Below are 19,964 nucleotides of genomic sequence, written 5' to 3'. Positions count from 1 at the left end.
TTAAATGTATATTATCATCCCTACCTAGCAGGAGGTCTTTTGGGAGTTCACTGGCTTCGGGTTCCATAGGAACTCCGAAGTTAAGCGAGTAGCGCACGAGAGCACTCCTATGATGGGTGACCTACTGGGAAATTCTCGTATGAGTTCCCAGAAACAAAATCGTGAGGGCATGGTCGATGTCCAAAGCGGACAATATCGTGCTACAGTGGTGGAGCGGACTCGGGAAGTGGTCCGTTCCGGGCAGGGATGTGAGATATGCACACTAGTGCAGGTAATTATAGTTAAAGTATGACTAGACAATTGTGCCCGTTGATTAATTTGGCTTAAATTCTTACATGTGTAAACAACAACAAAAAGGGATGTGATATCCACACACTCATTTTTAATTCTTACACATCCTTCTAATTTTTTATCATCAAATTGGATGAAATGAGAAGATTAATGGACAGAAATTAACAAGGGGTGTGTGAGAAGTAAAAAGAAGTGTGTGGATAGCACATCCCCAACAAAAATTAGGATGAAGATGAACAGGTACAATAAGACAAGTTTTATGCCTGCCATTGGTGTTTGGAAAGTGATCATCTCTGGATTCCTTCCTCCTAATCCACCAAACCAGAGGATCCGTGCAGTTTAAATTTGATCAAACGGTTGAAGTTATTATAATTTTTAAAGTGGGTCCTTGTTTGTAGCCGTTGGATCAAATTTTGAGCAACACAGATCCCCTGATTTGGTGGATTAGAAGGAAGAGATCCAGAGATAATCCTTTCCTTGGTGTTTATCTGTTGATTGAGTAATTTGCTACGACAAACTGTGGCTCTAATACTGTAGGAAGACTTGGGTGTCAATGTCGCCTGCATAGATTTTCGTACGAGTTTTACACTTACACAGGAATACACACACACACACATACATATACCAACCTGCATAACGATCATGTTTACAATAGGTAAATAAACTTGACAAAGAAATTCATTATTTATCATACGTGATAACTAATACGAGATCAATACGAACAAATTCTTGATAGAGTTCATCTACCTCTCTCGTACTATGACCTCCTCGTGAGTTAATTAATCTGCGCGTACGCACACAATTCAGAAATGTGATTGTTTATCTTATTGAATTGTAATTTGTAAATGTGGGGTGTTAAGCCGCCCACATTTTGTTAGTGGTGGATGATATCCGCAGAGGCCGTTGAAAGGCATATTGTGATGTTGAAGGAAGGAGGAAGCATGAAATGGACAGATCAAATGAATTCAGCCAATTTGATAAAGAATATAATAATAATAATATACGGTTCAAGTTTAAACATATAGTCTTTTTATAATAATTAATAATTAAATTAAGAATAAATAATGTGAGGGACAAAACAACTTAATTGTATCCGTTCATCATACATTGTGCAACCAATTTTCGTTAGATACTATTTATATTTAATTTTAAATTTTAAATTTTAAATAAATTTTAACCGCATAATATACTATAAACAGAAATGATTGATTGATCATCCAAATCTCAAGAAATGATCCTATTCCCTCTTCTTCCTACTTAATTGGTTTCTTCCCAAAAGTCGATTGCCACGTCGTCAGGTTGGCGGGAGACCGTGTGGTTGGAAATATGGATTCTGGAGTGGACAAAACTATCCTTTTCAATAGGTTCTTTTTTGAAAAAAATAATAATAAAATAAAATAAAGGTCACAGGTAAATCTCTTTTCTGAAAAAGAAAAAAAAAAGGAAAAAAGGTATGCACCAGCCGGGAATCGAACCCGGGTCTGTACCGTGGCAGGGTACTATTCTACCACTAGACCACTGGTGCCCTGATGATGGATTCGGTTTGCATGTTCATACTTATCCCTCAGCTACAAACTGGATCAGGTACCCCTCAAGGGATATAGTTGGTGGATTTATCATTTTAGGGCTGATTTGGTGGGATTAGATTGGATTGGATATCTCAAGACGTGCTGAAGGAAGAAATGAATGACTTTGTCCAACATGAGGGTAGAAGAATTACTTAATAAATTCTCACAAAAACGTAGGATTTTAGGAGCAAACAATCAAACAATCGGTAGGATTTGAAGAGTCTCCTTCATGTCTAACCATTTCAAATCCTCCTCAGAAATGAAAAATCATTCACCTCAACCTTATTATCCAATTGAATCGAGGCACCAAACGAGCCCTTACATGCTACAATTTTATTCATCTTGTGTCAATCACAGGGTTCCTAGATGGTAACCCTTGTAGCTGATTCATTTTTTTAGTACAAATATTCTAAGTTAATATAAAACCTAAATTTCGGAGAGTGTTCAAACTCGATTACTGAGAAGATAAAACACATTTTTCTAGGAAACTTGATTAAACTCAGACCTGCAACTGTCACGACTTCACTTAAAACAAATGAACTTGACCAAAATAAACTTTCATCAATTCATAGTAACATTCTGACCGAAAAAAAACCTAAACATAACCAAAATTTTCCTGGTTACATTTATATATCTCATCATGTGTATGCTAACCAGTTCTAGCCGAAATACCTGACAAAGGTTTCTCAGTAGTGTGTTTAGAACTAGAAACTTTGGGAGGGAATGACAAGCCGAGGGGCAAACTTTGCCCCGTATATACATCATCCGCCCAACCCAATGAAAGCGCACAAATGTGCGCATAGATATGAAACGAAAAAGAAAAGGAATCAGCATGTACAACATATGTATTCTACATCGAAACTACCAACAACAGAGGTCCCCAAGGATATCGAGGCTGAGAGGAACAAGTCTTGCCGGAAGCTCAGTCTAGTGTATTAGCACCTACCGTCATAAGCGTCTTCATTCTCCAATGCATAATCCTTCCTTCAACGGCACTCGAGGGGTGAGTGGTGGACATCAACAAGAGAGCTTTAGCTTTTGAAGAAAAGCTATTGTGCAGGACTACTTCAAATTACCAAATCCAACTACCTCTCCTCATTGGCTCCAAACAACTTTGCTTGATGATTCAATTCTGGCATGGGTGCCTCCTCCTTAACTGAAGGGATGAGGATCTAGAGTTGAGTTTCGCTTGCAAGTTGGAGAAACTGTTGTCATGAAAAGATTCCCAAAAAGGAATGTGAGGTTAATGGTAATCTAATGTTGGAGTTTCCATGACTTAAAAACTGGGTACTCCGCTTCTGAGAGCTCTCGGCTTCATTCTCTAGGTGAGACTGACTCTTGAGGAGCTACAGTGAAGCCATAACCAAAGGCGTGTCTCTGAAATGGAAAACAAATTCCTGGTGCCTGTTTCCTTCCCCTTCCAGGCAACCTATCCTTTAAGGAACGGTAATTCTGAAAAGACTGTAATAAGATGACCATGAGATTATGAAAACCAGGACTAGTCCTCTGCTGAGAATGACTTCATAGAAAAATAAACCCAAAAATATAAAGCTCATGAATATAAAATTACAGGAATGCAGTCTGAAAAAATGATTATATAGAAAACAAAATTGTCACTACCGGATTTGGGATGTACGTTCCGGTCCCTCGGGGTTTCCTTTTCTCTCCTCTGAAAGCAGCAACGGAGAAAGTGGGATCATTTGCATGGTACGCATGTGCTCCCCAGTCAACACCATGTATGTTAGTTTGAGAATTAGTATTCTGATGGAACTGAAGGGCTTCAGACGTACCTCCCCATGGGTTCTTTTTCCATAGCTGAGGTGACAAGGGAAGACTGGGAAATAAAGGAGGTAATGCAGCAGATCCCGGGAAAAAGGGACCATATTGCAGGTTCATTCCATGACTGTCGAAATCTCCACCAAGCTCCAACAAAATGTTCAAAGATTCAGAACTTCCAGACAAGGCATTATTGTGCACATTAATCTGACCATTGCTTCCATGTCTATCCAAAGTATTTGCGAAAAACTTGGGCAGCTCATCTGCTATGCATTCCCCCGGTAATGAAAGAATCCAACCAAGCTTGTGAGCTCCATATTTAAAGGCACTGCATATTCGATAGAAGTTACCTGTGGAAAACCCATCAATCATACTATGATAAAACTCCACAACAGCATGAGAGCGAGAGAGAGAGAGAATGCATACTTCTGCTGACACTTCGCCCAAGGTTGTTGTCCTGCTTTAGTGGATCTATTATATTAAGATGCTTCAGGGAAAAAGCTCGCAAGTTTGTCTCATACCCCTTTGCTGGAACAGAGAACATTTCCACACAATTTCTAATAAATTCTTCACTCAGCAGTAGATCATCTCTCCCATTTTCAGGTGCCTTAGCTGCAGTTTAAGTGAGTGAGTCAGAGAGAGAGAGAGAGAGAGAGAGCAAGAAAACACAAATAAGCCATCCAACATCAAAAGCACACAATAATATCTCTTACCCACTATATCAGGCAAGGATGATTTGCATACTGGTCCGTTTAAACTTATGCAATAGTTCTCCCAGTCAAATTTGCTTAAGTAATCCAAAAATTTATAAAGGACCTATAGAAATGAAAAGTAATTAAGTTCTTAAACTTATTTATGTATTTGAAATAAGGATTCAAAATTGACTTGGGAGACTCACTGCCAGAGGGCCATCCAGTGACGAATGGAAAAAATGGAAAACATATAGGATTAATATTTCCAAAGCATATGTTGAAATCAACCCATGATGGGCCCCAAGAATACGACTCTCATAGTAGCACCAGGCTTTTATCAGAATAATACTCCGCTTGAAGAGATGATTTTTGCCAATATAATTATCAACCTGCACACAAAGCGACATGAGAAATATGACCCAAAGATGAAACCTGAGTGAACTTTCATGCCAGTGGTATAGTAGATAAATTAAAATTGCATCCGAGCAATCTGACTCAGTTATGCAATACCAACCGTAGCTAATCAAAATTTGAAGTGATCATACCTGTTCAAGAAAGTGCAGGGTACTAAATCCTCCTAACTGATTGGAGGATATATCTACAACTATATTTTGTATAATGCACTTCACAAGCTTAACCTGCAACGAAAACCTCCAAATTTTAGACGATGTATCCTCGTAAATTGAAATTGAAAATGATTAATGAAGAAAATTATGATATCTTCATCAACCTAGGAGCGTCATCAATGAGCCTGATGCATTGATGTTAAAACACAGGAAAGTAAAAGCAATCAACAAATCCATGCAAATGTTGAGTTCCATAATATCCAAGCATGAATATCAGAAACCTTTCCCTATTAATAAGGTAAAGTCCAACGACTTCAATCTAGCGAATAGAAAAGCTATAAAAACAGCTGTGTTGTATATATAAAAGGGGGTAATATACCACAATAGAACTCTGAACCAACATAATCAGTTCTAGACAACGTATGGAACAAAAAAGTATTGTATGTTGATGCAAACAAAAGAAAATACCAGATAATACCTACATCAAAGACTTCAACTCTAATACTATATGGAATAGTTTTCAACTGAAGAGACTAAAGGTTCCCAGAAAAAAATAAGGTGTCATGGTGAGAAGAACCTCGGCATCAATGTAATGTACATCCTTCACATGAAACGGTGAAGCTTCGTTGTTCTCCTCGCCCTTCATAATTGCATAGACATCAGTTGCAAAGACTTTATCAATATTTGCACTGCCAAATGCCGTCATATCAATATCTCCATCGGGCAGATACGTTTTCAATGGAACTGACCCATAAGGAAAAACCTGTGAGATAAACAATACAAAAATTGCAGACGTAACTTATTAGCAAGTCAATGAAATGAAGAAACTCAGAAACATCATTAGTAACATCACCGATTTCTCAAAAAATAAAAAATGAACTCGAAAACAATATTGCTTCACAAATTTCACCAAGTCCCAACATTTCATTGCCAAACAGAAATCAAACACGAAAATACACCTCTAAAAGTAATTAGGATCCAAACAAAACTCAATTAACGCGTAAAGTATCGATTTTTTCAGCTCCAAACAAAAATTCCATTCCATTTATTGCAAGTCATTACGTTGAAAAGCTAAGATCAATCACATCACAAGTAACATTTGCTTACAGGTGGGCAGTGGCACTGCAAGTCTAGACAAATTTGGACATTACCAGCTAAACCATATCGCCATTACCACCAAATTGCGCAAGAATTACACAAAACCAACACTAACCCAGATGGAAAACTGAAATCGAAAGAAACGTAATTCGGCAGAATTGTAATTACCTGACACCCGACGTTACATGTGATGAGGTTCTGCACATATTGAATGACCTCCGTCCTCGTCTGGTGGGCCGCCAGAGTAGGCTGAATCTTTGAGACTATCTCCTGGATTGCCTGCTCGGCTCCGGCCCAAGACTCAAGGGCTATGGAGGAGGGATCGGGGTTGGAGGTCGGCAATGACGGCGAAGGGCAGGGTCGATCCTCGCGGAAAACGCCGTCGTTCGGCCGCGCCGAACAGTGGAGGCGGGCCATGAAATTGATCAATGGAGGCCAAATTGGGGGAGGAGAAGAAAATAATGGAGAGAAGAGGAAGGAAACGCTGAAACGGCGCCGTTGATGGAGGGATTAGCAGAGTGGTGGTCGGAGAATTGGAGAGGAACGAACAGTTTCATTTCTTTTGGTGGTGCGAGGAAAAACCTTTTAAACCCCCCCCCCTCCCTAAAACCCAAACGCAAAAGCGGCAAAAATCCTCTTCTCTCTCTCTCTCTCTCTCTCTCTCTCTCCTTTTGTTTCTTTCTTAAATTTTTATTTTTTGTTATTTTATTATTAAGTTAAATTGCATTAATGGTCCTTGTAATGTTTTCAATTTCATTCATGTGTTTTCTGTACTTAACATTTGTATCCCTAGAGTTTCGTTTTGTTTCCATTTACTTATGGGATAGGATGAAGCTAAAATTTTTTAGAAAAACTAACGAAAAGTTCAAAAAAACTTTAATTTTAATGAAAAATGACAAATAAAGATGTAGTGAATAGTATTAAGAAAATGTAAAAATGTGGTTTTTCGTTAAAAGTGAACAGTACCGTAAGTGATTCGTTAAAACTCCCGAATTTTTTAGGGTGGATTGAAAAAAATTTCGCACGTGCTTGAAATGATTGAAAATGAACTTCGTTGTAGAGGGGGTGTCCCCCTTAGGCCTAGCTTTAGCTACATTCATGTTTGAAGACTCCGAGTAACGTAACTGTCCATAACAAAATTATAAGGATGAAAATGTAAGAATAACTATAGGGGCAGATAAAAAGTATAACTAAAACTAAAGTACGAGGACTAATAGTAAAAATTAAAGTTAAATTGTTTTTTTTGGGAGTTTTCAGTGGTTGTGGGCCACACAAGTACCCAACAACACAGGTCTGCCGGAAGGACAAGGATTTCTGCCCTCCTACTTCTGGTGCTCTTTGTGCCCTCTTGTTTGTGTGGTCACTTTAAATCACGTTAATATTTTATATTATTATTTATTTTTGTCTTATTATCTCTATAAAAAAAGAAATATAAAATATTGATGTGACTTAACAGTGATCGGGAGGGCACCGAAAGTGGAAGTGGGAGGCAGACAATCCTTGTCCCCGCCGGAAAGCGACGCGACGCCATGCAAGCGCAAGGCCACGACTGGAACGACGTCGCATCAGCGTGTCAAAGAGGAAGCACAATACGCCGCGGCAATGCTTACGCCAGGCAGACACCACAACACCGCGCTGATGCAGACAAACAACGTTGTTTCGTGCCGCCTGCTTTTTTCAAACATTGGGGATCCTTATCCATGTTTCCTACCGTAAGTGTATGAAATATTTATTTCCTAATTTCGTTTTTTTTTTCTTTTTTTTCCGCTGGAAGATCCTTAGGAATATGTTTTTTTGTTCTCTGAATTTGATTTATTTTTTTATGCATATGAACAATTGTCGATCACTAATGTAGATACGACCGATTCTTTGCTTAATGGTACAAGTTATTTGTGTGTCTAAATTCGATTTATTTTTTCATGTACGTAAATGAATCAATTACCGATGCAGATACGACCTGCTCTTTGCTTAGTTGTACATGTTATTTTTGTGCTTGAATTCGATTTACTTTTTCATATAGGTGAACGATTGTTGTTACTGATGTATGTATGACCAATATGTATCAGCTGCATGCATAAAAGCAAGAACGGTCAAATTTAATGCTTTATTAAATAATGTCATAATTAATAAATATAAAAACATTCACAGTTTTTTGTTACGAAATTAAGGATATATTATTAGGTTCATGTCTTAATTGTTGGGAATAGAGTGCATTGAGCCTAAATATGAAATCATACATTGCACTATCAATTAAAACCTAAAAATTGTTCCTCTTACTTATGGTCTTGCTCTGTGCCTTATTTATTACACAATAATAACAATATCCCAACTGGAAAATGTGTTTAAAAAACGGGAGGTAACATGTTCGATACTTTGTAAGTTGTGAATCAACTTAATCATGACCACGTGTAAGGTGAAATTCCCAGCTAGCCTCATCTGAATCCTGGGAAAGTGAATAACCGTGATTCGTTACTAGTAATTCCCATTTAAAACAAAATAAAGTTGGAAAATGTTTTGTTACATAAAATAAACAGTCTGCCAAAGAAAGTATGGCACCAAGCTGGATTTATGAGCAAAGAAAGATTTCGATAAGATTGCTGACTAAGACAACTCTTACAACTAGTAAGGTTGAAAGATGTCTTACGAAGATGACGTGGTTGAACATTAAATTTTTTATGATAATGCATCCCGCTAGCGCAAAATGGCATGATTGTGTAGTGTGTGGATTTGGAAGGCAGTGCACATGGTTTCTTTGGAATATTCAGAATGTCATGGTTATCATGACTTTTGACATTTGACGCTTCTATCTCACCCGATTAGAGACGCAACAACAACACGTCCAGTTGTCTACTCTCTTCGACCCGCCGTCCAGCCAATTCCTACACCCGCCAAACCATCCATCTCTTTCTCTGCGGACTAGTCCACCTTTAGTGATGGAAAACCAATGCTTTCCAGAAATTCAACCCCTACTGGACTACTCAATCATAACACGCCTAACCTTTTGTTATTGTTTTAACCTACATCAATAAAGTATTTGACCGTTAACACCACGTTACCACGTGGCGGTGTTCGTGAAATATGAACCTTGGCGATGAACCTTTTGTTAACATTTTACCCTAAATCCGTTAAGTATCTGATCACAACACAACATTACCACGCGATGGTGTTCATAAAATATGAACCTTTACGATGAACCTTTTGTTAATATTTTACCCTAAATCCGTTAAGTATCTGATCACAACACAACATTACCACGTGACGGTGTTTGTAAAATGTGAACCTTGAAGATGAACCTTTTGTTAGCATTTTACCCTAAATCCGTTTAAGTATTTGATCACAACACAACATTACCACGTGACGTGTTCATCGAGTGGTGTCCTAGTATAAACTACATCACTACGTGGTGGCACGACTCGACAAATTTGGGTTGAATGCTTAGCAACAAACTAACAATAAGGAGAAAGCAAGAAAAACAACTGATTTCAACACTACCTACCAAAAACTCTGCTAAAAAGTATGTTTAAACACAAAAGCGATTTCCATAGGTAACAAAAGGATTGAATGGATCAGATCTTCGTAACAGCTAGAGCACCTCCGACTCTCTGACCCGGGTGGTGCCAAAACCAACTAAAACAGAGTTCAATTAGGCAACGTTTTATGATGAGGAAGAAGAATGCAACCTAATCCCAGCACGTCAAAGCTAAAAGTCAAAGCTAATCGTCGGAGACGACAGACACATTGCACCAAGGCAACGTTTGGATCCTACTTTACCGATCAGAGATAACGAAAAGTACCACTAGTGCAACACGGAGACATAATGCGAGGATGAGAGCAACTATTATTAGAGTTCACGGACCAAAACTAAACTCATAACATCGTTCAAGGACCATGGCTACAATTTAGCCTAAAATCTAGAGTGCCAAAATCTTCGAAAATAAAAATCTAGTGAAACCCAACACTGGATGAAAATTAACACACAAAAATGAAAAATCTCTGGTTTTGAATCTCCTGCTACCTTTTGAAAATAACTTCCCACAACATGATAGTATGACATATAAGACTAAAGTGCTACGATAGTACACATAAGTAACAACGGCGTCAAAGAAACATTCAAAGATAAAATGAAAATAAAGCAAGGTAGCAGCCAAAATTAAAAGACTCAATGCACATCCTCAAAGCAATCAAGCAGGTGATGCGATATGCCTTTTCATGGACGAGGAGCTGGCGCTCCAGCTCCAACAGGGCGTGGACCCTGACCAGGAGCACCAGGCGCACCAGGCCTAGGTGTATCCTCCTGAAATGCATAAATCGAAATTGAAAGGTTTAGTAAAAGAAAATGAATGATGAAAGCAAATGTACAAAATAAAAAATTACAGCCAAATGTGATGAAGACATAATACAGTTAACTTTCTAACACTCCAGCATCCCCAGCATTCCCTAGGCCACATAACAACATTGTTGGGGAAAAAGTTCCATACTACAGTCTCACATAACCAATTACAAAATGTCGCTTCCGAGTAGGAACTATCTAGCTAAAAAAGCAAAAGGCTAACATTCGGAAGACGGGATGTAGCCAAACTAGACAGATAGGAAGCAACGTGCATTTATAAGTACCGCCCTTCAAAATTTATCCTAATATTAGCAAATAAAAAACCTTAAATTAAGGAAGAAAGCAACAGCTGGATACGAAAAATCAGAAGCATTTATACCTTAGCTGGAGAAACTCCCTGCCAGTAAATATGTTAATGAAATAATACTATGATAGCAGATATAAATTTGAAGTTAAACCCAAAATTGTTTAGCATGCGTTTTCAAGCTCCTCAATGTCACTAATAATGGAAGTACGAGGATCATTTAACCAAATATCAAGTCAAAAGCTTAGGTACCAAATATGCATGTCCTAAAGGCAAAAGAGATAACATTCTTGCAGTTGGGTGCTTTTGAACCTCTTTTAAGAAAATTCAAGATGGCATTACCTCCTTCGCTCTTGAACTTGTTAAGTTTGTACAAAATGGACACTAATCCACGTAGGTATAATGTAGAATGTAGAATGTATAATGTATTAATTTCAGACACGAAATCCCCAAAAACACAAGTATTGAACAAACACAACACACACAATTTAAATGAAAGTATATCTCACACTGAACCGTAAACCAAATTGCACAGAGGCATAAACTAAAACAAAATAAGAGATTGAGATACATAGCGATGAAGTTTAGAGCATACCCGGCGCCTGAAACGCTGAGGGGGCTCACGGTTCCTCCTATTCTCGCGAGACCGAACCCTCACAACGTGGGAGTGGATGGCGCAAGAAACGCAGTATTGCATCTTAGCATACAGCTTAGGAAGGGTGTAACCTTCAAATCAAACAGCATTCCCAGTAAAACATTATCAGTACAATCATCAAAACAAATATAAAACTAACAGCAAAAAACATTATCAGCACAATCATCAAAACCAAAAACAAAAATAACACCGAAAACAAAACGAAGAATATTTTTACTGTATTAAACAGAAAGGGAAAGAAAAATTACCATCGTAAACACAAGCCTCCTGAACATCCCTAACTGCAGCCTGCTCAACAATGTTCCTCACCAGAAACCTCTTGATAGCTTTGTCCTTTTTAACACAAACCCAATAAATTAATCCTAAAACTAATTCAAAACCAGAACCCACTTAAAAAAATCCAAAAACTAATTCAAAACCCAGAACCCACATAGAATTTTAAATCTTTCACTCTAAAGATGTAAACTTTAATAAAAATACGAAAAAAGGATAATTAGGTAAAAGCACACCTTGGGGCAGCATTTTCCGCAGTTGGAGCAGCGGATGAACTTCACGTGGCCGCGGCCGTGCTTGTTCCGGCCGCCGTTTCTTCTCTTGAAAGTCTGCAAACAGAGAGAGATTGAGATTTCCAAACTGAATTAGGTAAAATATTAGGCGTTAATCGTGTAATTCGGGGATGGAGATATGAGGTAGAGAAGAATTGCCATGGTTGCTGATTTGCCTACAGGGAAGTGAAACCCTAAGCCGCCGTCTGGATCTGAGCTGCTTCTTCTGCCGCTGCCAAACGCTTCGGCGGCCTCTTAAGGTAGGAGGATATATATGTATGCGTTTTTTTTACTAGGGTTTTGCGGGTCTTATGATCCATTCGGGGCGGGCCCGCTAAAATCTGTTCGTTGTCTCTCCCTCATTTTTTTCATTCTCCTAAAAAAACAATCAATCAAAACTACATTTACTCAATCCATAAGGAATTTTGTTTACAAGTACTAAGTTATGTGAATAGGTCACAATATATTTTAAGGAGGATTTCAAGAACAAGAAAAATTATTAGTAGAGTTCAAAATCGAAAAATAAATTCTTGATACAAATCAAAGACATTTGTTACAATTTAATTGTACATTACTATAACAAACAATTTCATTATATCAATATTTATATCATTTCGATGTTATGTATGTTATGTGGATATCAATCTTATTAACCTATTGTCGTTTTGGTACATTGGTAGTATCGTCATTTGAATATATTGGTTTCATAATAGTGCTATTTGTGAATGGTTCAATCCTTGCAAACTTCAATTTGTCTACCTTAGTGGTTCTTTTCATAAGATTTCTTTTGCCATATTCATAAGAGAGACTTTTTTGCTTGCAGATTTGGATTCAGTTCTTTTCTTGTTATGCACACTCCTGTTTATTTATATCGACTAACTTTTGATTTATTCAATTCAATGATCATAAATAAATGATGGTGTGTAGGGAAAAGAAAAATGTGTGGGAAAATCATCTCTATTTGAAAATGAGCAATAAAACCAAGCTTACCAGGAAAATGGCTTTAGCGCTCAAGGACACACTTTCTTATACACTTCACTTGCTTATTTCCAGTTACTAACGTTCCACACGTTCTTCAGACAGTCTGGCCTCGCGTTTTTGTACCGCACAAACGTCAATAATTCAGGACTTCAAGTTGCTAAGGTATATCCCGTAATGATCGAATCAAGTAAGATAGCTCGGCACATAGTGGAACAAAGCAGAACTCCAAAAAATGTTATGAAATCAAGCACTTTTGTTCATGTCAAGTAGTCATGAAACGGCCACGTAAAACTATCGGGGATGCATAAAAAAAACCAAATGCAACAAATTTACCTGCAAGTAGTAAGCATGCTCCCGCACATCTATCCCCAGCAGAGGTACATAACTTGCTCCTTTGGTCACAAGCGGATCCTGCATTAAGTTTACGTCAGGCAACATAATACACAGCGCAGCCAGAAAAATGGAATACAAGTTTACCAATAAGAGAAGCAAATGTGTGTATTATACACCCTCAACCCAATCATGCCGTAAAAGTACCCTCTGAATTACCGAAAGGAACCGAGGAGTACGCAAAATGCAAATAGATCTAAAACTGAAAGGCAGCCCGTAACATCTCCAAATCCATAAATCCAAATTGTCAATAGCAAAGACTCGAACACCGTACCTGATTGAATGTGGTTTCGATAGAAGCTTCTTCTGATCTTTGTCAAGAGCAAGCCACTATCAAAATTGAAAAAAAAAGAAAAAAGAAAAAAAAGAAGCGTTAACTCTCAATACTTGAGTCTATTCGTTTTAGCGAAATCCATCCTAAAGAATTGAATGGAACAAATAGTAAAGCTAAGAAGTAGGCAAAACACGCCTACCACCCAACCGGAACCTTGCAAAGCGGCACCTTCTGCATTCATTTTCTGAATCAGCGAACCTAAAGAACCAAAGCCATCGTCAATTTCGGATGCTAACGAACCCCGTTGGAGGCTCCCCACCTCCTTCCTGCACACTACATTTTATTAACCAATTTCTAGATAGAAAAGAAAAAGCCAACAAACTAATTCCAAACCACGATTTAAAATAAAGTTAGAACTTACTTGAACAGGGGTAAGATTCTTCCAGAAAATAAGTTTATATGACCTTCCACATTCAAATATACATTATTAATTAATAAACTAATAAATTAAAGGCCAAATCACGATTTCAGTCAATGCATTTTTAGCGAAGTTCCACCTTAATCCATATAGTTATGCTGAGAGTGTAAACCACATCGAGGAATTAAGAGACTTTGCATGTGCTCGAATTGCAACAATTATATATTAAACTACACAGTAGACATGCAAAATCACGACATTAGAAACTACGTGGACAATAGTGGAACTTCGCCAAAACTACAAGAACCAAACTCATGCCTTAAGCCTAAAATCAAAATCAAGTACAATGTAGCACATTAAAAGCGAACCACCGCCGTTGAATTTGATGGCGCTCTGTAACTCGACGACGGTGGATGGCTGCCCTTTGTTCATGGCCTGATGGAGGTTCTCGAGGGCGTTGTTGAAGTTGGTGACGTAGGTCTTGTGGTGCTTCTGGTGATGGAGCTGCATGATCTCTCCGCTAATGTGGGGCTTTAGTGCCCCATAGTCGTAGGGCAGGTCCGGCAGCGTTAAGGTCTTCAATCCGCGGACCGGGACAAGCCCTAACCCTAACCTTCCGCCATTGTTGCTCAGAGTTAGCCCCGTTAGGGATTTCCTGCTCAGAGTTCTCACCGCTATTTCTCACTCTCGCACTCCTCCTGTCGGTTCTCATTCGGCAAATGTCAAACCGGAGAAACTTGTGGTACACGTAAGCTGGATATCGTGGCACGCCTGCTTTTTATAACGAACAATAAAACGCCTAATTACATTTTTGGTCCCCATAGTTTCACTTATTTTCAACTTTGGCGCATGTTATTTCGGTTTTAGTAATTTTAGTCCCAAAAAAACTCGACTTGGGTAGCCGATCACGTCAGCCGTAGGATAAGCTCCCGCACTAAATGTGGGATCCCTTGGGTTTTGGTCTTGCATGATCTCAGCTAGCTAGTGTGAGAACTGTTCTAGTCAGGTAATCCTATCAGGATTTTTATTTTTGTCAAGTACTTCTATGAAGAAAATTAAACGTCTTGTGCTGACAATATGTTCTAGGGAAATAAACAATGCCTCACATGTAGCAATTGCATAGTGCCACGTCAAGTTTGATCTCCAACTACATGTCCGAATTAAATTCACAATTTAATAACATAAGCATCTGACATCTACAGACCAAATAGCGGTTTAGCATTTTCATTGTCTTCACTAAAAAGGATGAGCCCAAACCAACAAAGCTCCTCGCTTTGTGAGGATCGAGAGAGAATGTCTATTTTACGTAATCTTACTCTTGCTTTGCAAATAAGATGTTTTCACTGTCTTCACTAAAATAGCACTTATGAATACTTTTTAGTATTTGGTGGGTACAACAGAGAATTTTCCGTATAAATCCGATTTGCCAAACCCGATTTCGACAAAATTAATTACCAAAACTGCTATATAAAATAAGAAAAAAGAGACATTTCTTTTACTCTGAAGCTTACTACTACACTGGAAATCATAAACCCATACAACTCCCCAGATTGAAACCCCTCGCCGGCAACATCTTCATTGCCTGAACAGTTTTTGCCCCCACTAAATTTGATCTACCACAGATGAACTCAGAGATCGCAAAGGCTTTTAAGCTTGCAGGTCCTTGTTCTTCCATACAGGAATTTTCAGATCGTCCCCTAGCATCCCACTTCCATTTTCCACACCTAATAAAGGATCACCTTCACTTTCTCTCGTCTGCAACCATGTGGCGGATAAGAAGTATCAGCAAATTATTCGGCACAGAGTGGGAATTACTCAAAGAAACATGTGAATGAGATATGAAAAAAATGGTAAGCACCTGGGGTAACTGTTGGGATACTTCATTAGCCTTCCGCTGGCTCTCGAGAGTGCAATAATAAGAATAGAGCACCATTCCGCCTATAGCAATCAATATCCCCAAAATGTTGCGCCAGCTAAATGGATCGCGAAGTAGAATGTAGCCAAATGCCAAAACAAGGCACGTTTTCAGATGTCCAAGGACCTGATAGGTTACTGCAGACGTCCTTCCAATAACCAAAAATGTACTGAAGTTCACAGAGACAGATATCAGGCAGGACATAACAATGAAGAACTGCAAAATAGACAACATCACGGTTACAAAAAATAAAGGATATCACACAGAGAAATGTCGGAAAGGGGTTGGGAAAGGCAGCGCTTGGGAAATATTGAATACTCACCAGCACTTGAGGGGTATACGCAAAAGCAAAAACATTTTGATTAGTCAAAAATCCATCTAGAAATGGACCGATGACAAATAACGTTATTGCCTGATAGGGGCAAGACTGGTACAGAAGTTGGGTTGATGAAACTTTGAACTTCTTCTGGATCGTATTGGTCATCTGAAATAGCTGTTAAGGTCTAAAACAATGCATCCTTTCTTGATGCCATAAAGTAATCAGTAAAGAATGCAGATCTTTTCTCTTTGATTTGCTTGCTTTTCTTATCAAAAGCACTTCGTTTAAACGTTAAACACGTGACAATGCATCTAATGAAATAGAACTCAGTTCAAGTTAGGATACAATCTGAGCAACACAAGTTGTTAGAACTGCCAGCAGGGACAAAAAGGAACCCAGAGCATTGAGCTGAAGATCCGTCACTGTTGCAACCCCAACTCCCAAAAGAAGGATGGAGAGTGAAAACTGCACACTTCGACTATTATAAGGTAAGCATGTCAGATCCAGTATGCAGTTGTATCAGTTGAAAATTCAATGAAATGGTACATCGAAACTAAATTTAACCACACAGGTAAATAGTGAAGCAAATATAACATCCTAGGTAGAAACCATGCAGGGTTTAGTTCAAACTAGAATGAACTACAACAAATTCATCCACTACAGATTGATCTATGATAAATACTGACCTGAATTTCTTCTTAAAGAAAAGGGTTTCCAGAAAAACAGTACAGGGGATGATCGCCAGTTTTGTCATCTGAAATAGAAAATTAAGGGGAAAAAAATCTACAGAAATCAATAATTTACATGAAAATTTTAAAATGCTGAAACGGTAACTTGATAGATTTTGAATGAAAACGTACTAACATAGCTAAAGAAGTAAACAATCAAAGCATGAATGGGATCATAGTACAACACTAAAAATGGATGATATCTCAAGTAGAGGGAGGCAGGAACTAACAAAAAATTTACCTGGTAAAAACCAACGGAATTGAAACCCAAGCTAAGATTCAGAAGGCCTATAGAGATTCCATTAAGAATTCCAAATCCCATTACAGAACGAGCATCAAAAGGTTTGTGTTCAAAAAAATTCATCCATAACGCTACATGAAGCGAACAAAATGTGACCAGAAGATGCCAGCTTGTCAAAGTTGTGGCTGCATAACCCATATTGTGATTTAGTACATTAAATGACATTGACAAGGCGTTAGTACAATATCATGATCATTAGCATGATGTTAAGTAAAAGAAACTATATAATTACAAGAAACAAAGGCAAGTGAGCTGAGCAATCTTTGTAACACATTATGGCTTTTTAAATGAATCACCTTAGAGAATACACACGAGAATTCTCAAAACATCAACATATTTTGTACATTCATGAATCATGACCAACCATCCCGTCGGTTCCCGTCAAAGTAACCACATTCAAGCTTTGAAGACGCACCGGCCAAATTAACTAGAGCAAATTCTTTGCCAACAGTATATGTATCTAAGCAACCAAATTAAAGAATTCCAACCACCGAAACAAAGCAGAAAACCAATACATACATATGCCAAATTTCATATCAAACATGTGCATTACTCACCAAAAGTGAAACCAAGTGTGCTAATAAGGGCCTTGTTGCAAATCACGATCGATACCGACGACACCACCGACAAACTCAGAGCCCCAATGGTCCCCAGCCGGAACTTCTGGTTCTCTCCCATTTTCTACCGTCTTGCACTCTTTCCCTGAATTCAAAGCCCCAACCTTTATACGGATCTAGCAAATCCCACACAGAAAAATTCAACCAGTTTCAATCAATTTCCAGCAAAACTCACAAAACAAACATTCCATAAATGCCCACATTCAAAATTCCCACCTCATCATCCGAAATATCAGATTTTTTTCAGGCGCAGAGCAGCTCAAAACTGCAACACAACAACAATGGCAAACACGTAAAATTACCAAAAGCCACATTTACTGGCTCCAATTTTCGATTACGAAGCCATAGATCTGCTTCTTCCTAAGAAACACCAAACCAACAGGGAAAACGAGAGAGAGAGAGAGAGAGAGAGAGAGAGAGAGGGAGAGAGTTACCGTACGGAAACGAAGACGCGAAAGCTGGAATCGACGAACGACGACCAAATCAAATCACTCAAACACTAATCACTGGGATTGCAAGAATCGAGCGTGGCATTGATGGCGGGCATCGCCAGCATGTGTTCTTCTTTTAATAAACAATGATATGAATTTTATTTTCTTTTATTTTCGGATTTTTTTAGACTCTTTTTTTTTTTTTAAAGACTCGTATTACTCCGCATCTGTCGTTTTTATACAAAAAAAATTAATAAAAATGATTTTAAAATATTAATTTTTAATTAAAATAATAAAAAAATATTATAAATAAATAGTACCATGAATGATTTTTTAGAGTAAAAAATATCATTTTTGTTAAAAATAAATAATACCCAAAATGTATCATTGAAACTTCCTTTTTTTTTATATTTGGATGCGAATTGTCTCGATTCTGTGGGTCTTTGGATTTTGGGTTGATGAGATTCGAAATTAACGTGGATATGGACCGAATTCTTACCAAATTCTGTGTTATTCGCTCATTTGGCACGTACGGTGGATGGTAGGGAAGTAAAGGACCTTCCATTTCTAACGACCACCGACAATGTTATATGTGTGTATATATATGTTAACATATTTATAAATTATAATAGTAAGATATGGAGCGAATAAAAACTTTTACGTTGCTTATAGAAAGATTAAACTCAAAATTATAGGCGACCTACAAAATTAAACTTCAGAAAAACGATCGAGCTACAAAATAAGAGACGAGTGTTACCATATGCCAAGAAAATAAGAAAACAACACACCTCACATTAATATATTTTAATTAATATGCATATACTTTAAATTGTGGACAACCATGTCCTTTAAATAAAAATAATGTTGTATTTATATATGTATACAAAGAAATTCTTTTGTGCGTGTAACAATGTTTGTTGACAATAAGGGATTATTCAACTTAGGTCAGTTTGAATTGACCTAATTTTAGATCTAATTCAAACTTAGGTCAGCATGCATTAACCTAATTTTAGATCTAGATCTGTAGTAGATACATTTTATCAACTAATTATGCTTTAATGATGTATAAATATGTAAGGTAAGTCCAATTAGAAACGTCAAACACTTGTATTTTGTACCAAAGAGAAATGGACATTACAATTTTTTTTTTTTTTTTTGCTTTTTTGAACAAACGATATACTTTACACTAAATGAGAGGGGGTTGACTTAGCCTCATGATGAGTAGATTTTATATTATATATTTTACCCTAATCTTAGTATATTTTGGTTAATATATTGGAAGAATTTTGATACTTTAAATTGTATTTTCAATATAGGACTTTCGACTTCCTCTGGAGCAAAACAGGACCAAATGGACGAATTTTGGAGTAATTCCAGTTGGAGGACGTTCGTGAGTCACTTAGCTTGATCGTATCAAAATTTGGGATTTTTCCACCAAGCGGTTATTTTCTGGCGATGAAATAAAGAAGCAGTGCGCAGTGCTGGAAAATGACGTTTTTGGGCTTAAATGACGTTTTTGGAGCCCAAGATGACCTCGGATGGGTTCGTGGCCTTCTGGAAAAGTGTTCAGAATATTCCAAACATTAAATCCAGCTATATTGGGCCAGTTTTAGAGCAGCTTATGGGTCAAAACGTGGCTGTTCAGATTTTAGACGAATTTTACTATTTTTATTTAGGGTTTTTATAAATTTTAGTTTGCTAGGGTTTGTGTGGAGGCTTGGCAAATATATTGCTTAGCCGTCTACAGTTTTGACTACGCTTTATT

At 37.8% G+C, this 19,964-nt stretch overlaps 2 protein-coding genes, 1 long non-coding RNA gene, 1 other non-coding gene and 2 pseudogenes across 5 annotated transcripts; all 6 read right to left on the bottom strand.

Annotated features, from left to right (window-relative positions):
• Positions 1-1,745: 1,745 nt before the first annotated feature.
• On the bottom strand, positions 1,746-1,816 carry TRNAG-GCC (transfer RNA glycine (anticodon GCC)). Its single transcript has one exon. It is a non-coding gene; the product is annotated as a tRNA-Gly (tRNA).
• A 564-nt stretch (positions 1,817-2,380) lies between these two features.
• LOC126616527 (uncharacterized) lies at positions 2,381-6,636 on the bottom strand (annotated as a pseudogene).
• A 1,581-nt stretch (positions 6,637-8,217) lies between these two features.
• On the bottom strand, positions 8,218-9,174 carry LOC126616411 (uncharacterized). Its single transcript, XR_007621152.1, has 2 exons — positions 8,804-9,174; positions 8,218-8,434 (listed from the first exon to the last, which is right to left on the bottom strand). It is a non-coding gene; the product is annotated as an uncharacterized LOC126616411 (long non-coding RNA).
• A 632-nt stretch (positions 9,175-9,806) lies between these two features.
• LOC126616410 (40S ribosomal protein S26-3-like) lies at positions 9,807-12,150 on the bottom strand. Its single transcript, XM_050284461.1, has 5 exons — positions 11,985-12,150; positions 11,790-11,882; positions 11,529-11,613; positions 11,221-11,351; positions 9,807-10,285 (listed from the first exon to the last, which is right to left on the bottom strand). The coding sequence occupies exons 1-5, from the start codon at positions 11,985-11,987 to the stop codon at positions 10,199-10,201; spliced, it is 399 nt and encodes a 132-aa protein (XP_050140418.1). The 5' UTR covers positions 11,988-12,150; the 3' UTR covers positions 9,807-10,198.
• A 663-nt stretch (positions 12,151-12,813) lies between these two features.
• Positions 12,814-14,594, bottom strand: LOC126616366 (superoxide dismutase [Mn], mitochondrial-like; annotated as a pseudogene).
• A 594-nt stretch (positions 14,595-15,188) lies between these two features.
• Positions 15,189-18,367, bottom strand: LOC126616775 (UDP-xylose transporter 3-like). Of its 2 annotated transcripts, none has more exons than XM_050284884.1 (9): positions 18,203-18,367; positions 17,985-18,033; positions 17,709-17,884; positions 17,092-17,276; positions 16,809-16,876; positions 16,468-16,600; positions 16,126-16,287; positions 15,747-16,019; positions 15,189-15,643 (listed from the first exon to the last, which is right to left on the bottom strand). In XM_050284884.1, the coding sequence occupies exons 3-9, from the start codon at positions 17,827-17,829 to the stop codon at positions 15,536-15,538; spliced, it is 1,050 nt and encodes a 349-aa protein (XP_050140841.1). In that variant the 5' UTR covers positions 17,830-17,884; positions 17,985-18,033; positions 18,203-18,367; the 3' UTR covers positions 15,189-15,535. The 2 variants fall into 2 exon arrangements, with proteins under 2 accessions (XP_050140841.1, XP_050140842.1); XM_050284885.1 differs by having other exon boundaries at positions 17,709-17,853.
• Between the last annotated feature and the right edge of the window lie 1,597 nt (positions 18,368-19,964).

Source organism: Malus sylvestris, chromosome 3 (genome assembly GCF_916048215.2).
Source record: "Malus sylvestris chromosome 3, drMalSylv7.2, whole genome shotgun sequence".
Lineage (NCBI taxonomy): Eukaryota > Viridiplantae > Streptophyta > Magnoliopsida > Rosales > Rosaceae > Malus > Malus sylvestris.
This window is presented reverse-complemented; position numbering and strand designations above follow the sequence as displayed.

Excerpts from the sequence above, each read along its gene's own strand:
- LOC126616410 (XM_050284461.1), bottom strand. Across the intron at positions 11,614-11,789 it reads GCGGAAAATGCTGCCCCAAG|GACAAAGCTATCAAGAGGTT; the intron begins GTGTGCTTTTAC and ends TGTGTTAAAAAG. Across the intron at positions 10,286-11,220 it reads CTCAGCGTTTCAGGCGCCGG|GAGGATACACCTAGGCCTGG; the intron begins GTATGCTCTAAA and ends TATGCATTTCAG.
- LOC126616775 (XM_050284884.1), bottom strand. The coding sequence starts at position 17,829 with ATGGGAGAGAACCAGAAGTTCCGGCTGGGGACCATTGGGGCTCTGAGT. Across the intron at positions 16,288-16,467 it reads CAACTTGTGTTGCTCAGATT|ATGACCAATACGATCCAGAA; the intron begins GTATCCTAACTT and ends CAGCTATTTCAG. Across the intron at positions 15,644-15,746 it reads TATCCCAACAGTTACCCCAG|ACGAGAGAAAGTGAAGGTGA; the intron begins GTGCTTACCATT and ends ACATGGTTGCAG.